At 42.1% G+C, this 6495-nt stretch overlaps 1 protein-coding gene across 1 annotated transcript; it reads right to left on the bottom strand.

The window, feature by feature from the left end:
• Nucleotides 1-2339: 2339 nt before the first annotated feature.
• LOC142750605 (olfactory receptor 6N1-like) lies at nucleotides 2340-3281 on the bottom strand. Its single transcript, XM_075859601.1, has one exon. The coding sequence runs from the start codon at nucleotides 3279-3281 to the stop codon at nucleotides 2340-2342; it is 942 nt and encodes a 313-aa protein (XP_075715716.1).
• Between the last annotated feature and the right edge of the window lie 3214 nt (nucleotides 3282-6495).

Raw genomic sequence — 6495 nt, 5'->3', positions numbered from 1 at the left:
AAGAGTATAATTTCTGGCATACAGTGAAGTTTGGTTAAGACAATTTTGTAGAAGTAGCATTGGTTTGTCTGTAAGGCCTCATTCACTCCAGCATAACGCGGCCACATTTTACAATCTGTATTTTAGATCTAAGTTCTATTCGCTTGAACCAGAGGGAGTCTCAGTCTTTCTGACAGAATATGGACTCTAAAATGAGGCACATTATGACCGTTTGTGGTGAAGATCCAAAAGCAAAACATCTTTGGACCTTCCAGTCTAGAGAAATAGTATACATTAGAGGTTATTCCATCAACCTACCCCAAAAACCTAAGACTCAATTTTAGTGTCCATATTGTGGCTGCAACACCAAGACCTCCTATGGTTGAACTTAGATCCTCATAGAGTTATGCGGATCTAAGTTCAGTTCACCAGCTGCAGGAGTTTGGGTTTTGCAGCTGTATTATGGATGTTAAATCTAGTTTAATTTTCTCTTGAAAACAGCTTCGTATTTTCAGACGTTTTTTAGTAAGCTTGTGAACATACCCTTAGACTTCCAGATGTTTTACTAAACTTACAACTCTATAGATCCCTGTATGTATAGATAAAACTATGAAGAGGGTGGGGTGAGTGTCAAATCTAGAATGTGTACTGTTAAAGACCGGTAACCTACGCTGGTCTGAATGAAACCTTTTCCAGCATCATATCCTTTTCCAATTATATAAATGATAAAAACACAAATTTGAGCCGCCATTGGAGGGTAGTTGGGCTTCATGAAGTTTATTGGTGTAAGTTATAGGTCCTCTTACACACAACACAAGTTTAAGGCTGGGTTCACACGACCATGTTACGTCCGTAATGGACGGAACGTATTTCGGCCGGAAGACCCGGACCGAACACACTGCAGGGAGCCGGGCTCCTAGCATCATAGTTATGTACGATGCTAGGAGTCCCTGCCTCTCCGTGGAACTACTGTCCCGTACTGAAAACATGATTACAGTACGGGACAGTTGTCCTGCAGCGAGGCAGAGACTCCTAGCATCGTACATAACTGATGCTAGGAGCCCGGCTCCCTGCACTGTGTTCGGTCCGGGTCTTCCGGCCGAAATACGTTCCGCCCATTACGGACGTAACATGGTCGTGTGAACCCAGCCTGAGGGTCGCTCATCCAGACCACACTGGGTTTTAGGTTGGAGCTCCACGAATCATAGTAAAACAATGGTATTATCATTACCTCAATGTTTCTTTCTGGAAAGCAACAGACTCACCACCTCCACTGGTCTCCTGTAGCGACACATTCTTGTCGGCAGGTGAGATGACGTTTTCTGTCTGCAGCACTCACATGGGACAGCCATGTCATCTCACCTGCGGTCAAAGACGTGTCGGGAGACCAGGGGAGCTGGTGAGTATGTCTTTTATCTCCCTTTTTCGTTCTATAAATCGGAAAATTGCGGCCAGGAACTTGGAAATTTTGGATTTCGGCATATCCGAATCTTTTTAGAAATTCTGACCAAATTTGATTTGTGACGAATCAGTTCACTCTTCTCTGATTTCATTTTTTTGCAATTAATGTAACAATGCTTGTTTTTTTACTCGCACACCTTAAAGTGTCAGCGCAGTCACAATCCAGCAGTAATACATTTTTGATTGGTGGACACGGGAATGATCTGATGTCCAACAGGTTCTAGTAGTATACCAGAAACTATGCGATTCCCAGTTTTGGGCTGAGCCAAATATTAGAGCTCGTCCTATTCAACTGAACACCATACACTGTCCATGGACAAGAGTGTGTTTGCAATCTCATACAGTCCCTTTTAATTGTGGTCTACTAGAGGTACCAGATTTGACATCAAATAATTCCTATATCCACTGACCAAAAAACGCACTATGTTAGCAGGTGCTAATCTGCATCTCCAAATCAAATCCCAGCGTGTCATGGACATGTTGGGAAAAATGCTTGTTTTGTAACACCAGGAGAACCACTAGTTAGCGAATATGATGGTAGGAGATTTTCATCTTCTACGTCAGGCCCAGCACCATTTTTTTTGGTCTCGCCATTGCAAAAATTAAACCACAAGGCAACCATGGGACAATTGACTTCTTCTGTCCTTGAAGCATTGATGTCTGGTCTTAGTAGGTTGACTCTGTAGGTGAAATCGTACCAATCACTCATCACTTTGTTAGATGGTTTGTGTTTTTAAGGTAGAAATGAAAAACCTTCTTACCTTCTCTACAGACGGAATGTAAAATGGTGACAAATCTCCCCTGCACTTATCACATAGCGATTAGAAGTGGTGAAATTAGTTCTCTGTTGTACGAAGATAAATTTATGTGTAACCTACAATAGTAAAAAAAAGAAGTGCTCAACTCTTGCCTAGTGGGGATATTTGGACAAATGTATAAATGGCGTTTCTGATATCCTGGTTCCTCAAGCTGTAGATCAGAGGGTTGAACAGCGGTGTCGCAAGGGCATAAAGTAATGTCAGACCCTTGTTTGCATTTATGAACTTCTCCTTCAGTGGAAAGATGTATATAGAGCTTAATGTCCCATAATACAGACATACAGAAGTTAGGTGGGAGCTACAGGTGGAGAAGGCTTTCTGTCTCCCTATGCTGGAGGAGATTTTGAGGACCGTTTGTAGAATGGAGATGTAGCTGGCCACGATGAACAGAAATGGAGACAATATGATGGGGTAAGCAAGCAAAGCCGTGACCAGTTCAACTGAAGATGTATCCGAACAAGAGAGCTCAACCAGGGGAGCAATGTCGCAAAAAAAATGATCAATGATGTTATGGTAGCAGAAGGTCAATTTTCTTAGGAAAACACATATAACAATGGATAAGGAGAAACCCAACAACCAGCAGAAGGTGGCCATCTGTAATTGATGTGTGAATGTCATGATGGTGGCATAGTGTAATGGTTTACATATGGCCACATGTCGGTCATAGGACATTACTGCCAACAACAAGCACTGGGCAATGGTTGGTACAGCTGATAAATAGAACTGGAATATACACTGAGAGACTGATAATTTCCCTCCACCCTCCAATATCAGCCGCAGCATGTTGGGTACAATATCGGTGGTGAACAAAATTTCCGATAGGGACAGTTGACTGAGAAAGAAGTACATTGGGCAATGCAGATTCTTTTTGGCTGCAACCAAAATAATAACAAGAATATTTTCCATTAAGGCCATGATATGAATGATCAGTAAGAGGATAAAAGTAAAAATCCTGAAGTTCTTGAGGTTCCCAAATCCCAGGAGTAGAAATTCTGTTACCACTGTTTGATTATTCTCATCCATTCCTTGAAGGCCAGAAGAACCAACTTTCTGGTCAGTAGAAAGGAATCTTTAAAATATTACATCTAAACACATGAAGATATTGAAGCCAAGGATTATTTGATACTTTGGTGCATGATCCTTGCTGGTGACTTGTAGACTTGGGCATTTGACATGAATTGGGGCAACTCGCATTTTTATGGGCTTAATTCTCAAAGTCCACCAAAAATTAGCTCTGAGTTGTCCAATTCTGTTGTTCATGGAACATCAGGTCCTGCTAATGTTCTGGGTCGGTGATACAACTAGACAGAAAAGAATAAGTAGTAGAGGGTTCAATGACATTAGGATGAAGTCAACTTTGCAACTCTGGGTAGGGACAACCATGCAAGAAAGAGTAGTTGAGAAAAAGTTCCTAGTTTGGAAGACATTTATCAACAGTCAATGCCTATAATGCTGAATTTGCGCTCCTTTTTCTAGAACCCCAAATTTGTAAGATATACTGTATGTTGCAGGTCATCACCCAGTACTACTTTATGGCAGTGTGAATCCACCCTTTCCTTGAAAATTTAAATACAAAAACATACACAAGTGCAAGTCATAAAGACTTCACATCTCCTCCTCAACAATTTGTCCTCCATAAACCTCCCCATAAAAATGTACCCCATATAGAAAACCAGATGTCTTGACATAAAACATGTTGCCAGAAGAAAAAACTCATCCCACAAACTCCCTATTTAAAAGTTGACTTTTAAGATAATAGAAATGACTGCCCACATAACCTGCAGGGGCATAACAAGTAATTATGGGGTCCCATAGCAGAACTTGGAAAGCGGCCCCACCGCAATGACCACATTTATCAGCAATTGAGTTTAAGAAATGGAAAGGTCATGATTATCATGGTGATTGTCCTCTGGGTGTTTTCCTCCCTTCCTTGGACTTTCAGGGCTCACTGTGTACTGCCTCCCATCCATCAACTTCTCACATCTCGCTACCTCACATCTGAGGCTCTATCAAAGGGGGTTTTCAGCCTTTTCAAAAATCAGATTAAACTGGTTAAAAATTACTGGCCACAACAATGTCGATATGGACGGATATGATCACATTGACATGTTTTCTTTTACATTTTTAGGCAGTTTTTTGGGGCATAGCTATAGAGAGTGCAGAGGTAGCACTAACACCCAGGTCCAGGTTCCTGAAGGGACCAGATGCTCCTCTGCCCCCTTAGAAGACACCAGTATTATAAATAGCACATGGTAGGTGGGGCTCTGATACAGATTCTGCATTGGGGCCCAGGAGCTTGAAGTGATGCCTCTGGTAGGGGGTTGGGAGAAAGAACATTGAAGCGGTTTTCCAGGATTAGAAAAACATGTCTACTTTCTTCCAAAAACAGCACCAAACCTGTCCCTTAGTGGTGTGAGGTATTACAGCTCATTCATTTAAACCTTCAATGGAGCGGAGCTGCAATACCCATGGAGAGGTTAAAATATTAGACAGACATAAAATTGTGGGTAAAACTAAAGCAAAAACAAAAAAATAAAATAAAAAAATATCCTAGAAAGTTGTACCACATTGAGATACAGCAAGATTTAAAAAAAATAGAAAATTATAGCCAATGATATGAGACAGTGGGAGAGATATACTATGCAAATATTCAGATAAATTTTATGCAATTTCTACCATTTTGGTAGACAAATAAGTTCATGAATTTTATGAGACTAGTAATGAATCTCTTATTCGCAGTGAACAGGATACAAAGGGATTTTCAAGTTAATATCTCGTATCCAGCATCGGGCAGCAGAATATTTTACACTTTTCGGTAATTTTCTCAATTTGTTTTATAATATTCTAAAGGAAAATTTCTATGTAAAAGGAGAAGAACAATCAAATATAAAATACACGAGGGGCTGACAGACACATTGATGTCTTGGAAATGACATTGTATTGATGATAAAGTTGAAGTAAGAAATAACATTCAGGAGCCCCCATAATTCTTACCTGACATGAGGCTGTGATGTGGAGGAGCAGGAATGTCGTTACTGTACTATCACATAATTATATAATGAGAAGAGATCCTCAGGGGAGGTCCCCAAGTCCCAAGACTGAGATCATTACTGTTTTCTTCAATCACATTATTCTCTACAACTTCTTATTATTTACTTTATTCCTCCTGATTTCAAAATTTGTGTTTTTGAGAAGAAGTGTAACAGCCTTTCTAAGGTGCCCACCAAATGAACACAATAGGTTACAAGATGGAGGTTGATGGACATAATGGCGTTTAGGGGCCCTGACTAGAGATGAGCGAACCGGGACAACCGAACCCGGTTTCGGTCCGAACATCGGGAAAAGTTCGGTTCGCAGCGAATCCGAACTTCACTGGTTCGGCCGAACCCGTTTTGACCGAACCCGGCTACATTTTGGCGCCTGGCACATGTAATATCACCTGACATCAGGCTACCCCATAATGCCTTGCAAACGGCTCTCCCAGCCAATCGGGAGGCAGCATAGGGGCGGGCTCAAACCTGCAATAAAAGTCTATGCACAGAGCTCAGCGGCCATTTTACAGACAGGAGCTGTAGGGATAGCATCTCTGTGCAGTTAGGGAAAGCTTTAGGAATCTAAAAACCAGGAATCCAGCAATCGAAGGGGCTCATCCACTACTCACTACTCAGCCAGTGTGTGAATACGCTTTTATAAGGGGCTCATCCCCGTTGCATCCAACTTGCAATACAGGCAGGCTTTGTAGTACTACAACGCCCAGCATTCCCTGAGTCAGTGCAGTGGCTGATAGAAATTCTCATTCATTGCCATTTGCCAAGCCAGTGTCTGAATACGCTTTTAGAAGGGGCTCATCCCCGGGGTTTTGATTCAACTTGCTGCACTCCAGCAGTGAAATGTCTGGTAAAAAAAAGGATGTGAAAGGACGGGGTAGAGGAAAAAACACCCATGCCGTCTCCTCTTCCAGTCCAAATGTTGGATCTGTTGGTGCCAGACCCAGTACCAGCATTTGTGGCACAAGACATGTGCCTAGTTCCACTAGTAGCAGCAGCCATGTGCCTGCTGGTAGTAGTAGCAGTATCAGCAAGCCAGACTTGTCCATCTCCTCCGGTGGGCGGGTTACTTTAGACAATACGGCCATTGTGGACTAGTTGGCTGGCTCACTGTCATCTCAGCAGGAAGACTCTGACGATCTGGCTTCAAGCCAGGTTTCGTTGGATTCCAGATCCTCTACAGTTCCTTG

This window comes from Rhinoderma darwinii, chromosome 3 (assembly GCF_050947455.1).
Source record: "Rhinoderma darwinii isolate aRhiDar2 chromosome 3, aRhiDar2.hap1, whole genome shotgun sequence".
NCBI classification, from domain to species: domain Eukaryota; kingdom Metazoa; phylum Chordata; class Amphibia; order Anura; family Rhinodermatidae; genus Rhinoderma; species Rhinoderma darwinii.
This window is presented reverse-complemented; position numbering and strand designations above follow the sequence as displayed.

What these genes read in the sequence shown, in the direction of transcription:
- LOC142750605 (XM_075859601.1), bottom strand. Translation starts at nt 3,281, where the DNA reads ATGGATGAGAATAATCAAACAGTGGTAACAGAATTTCTACTCCTGGGA.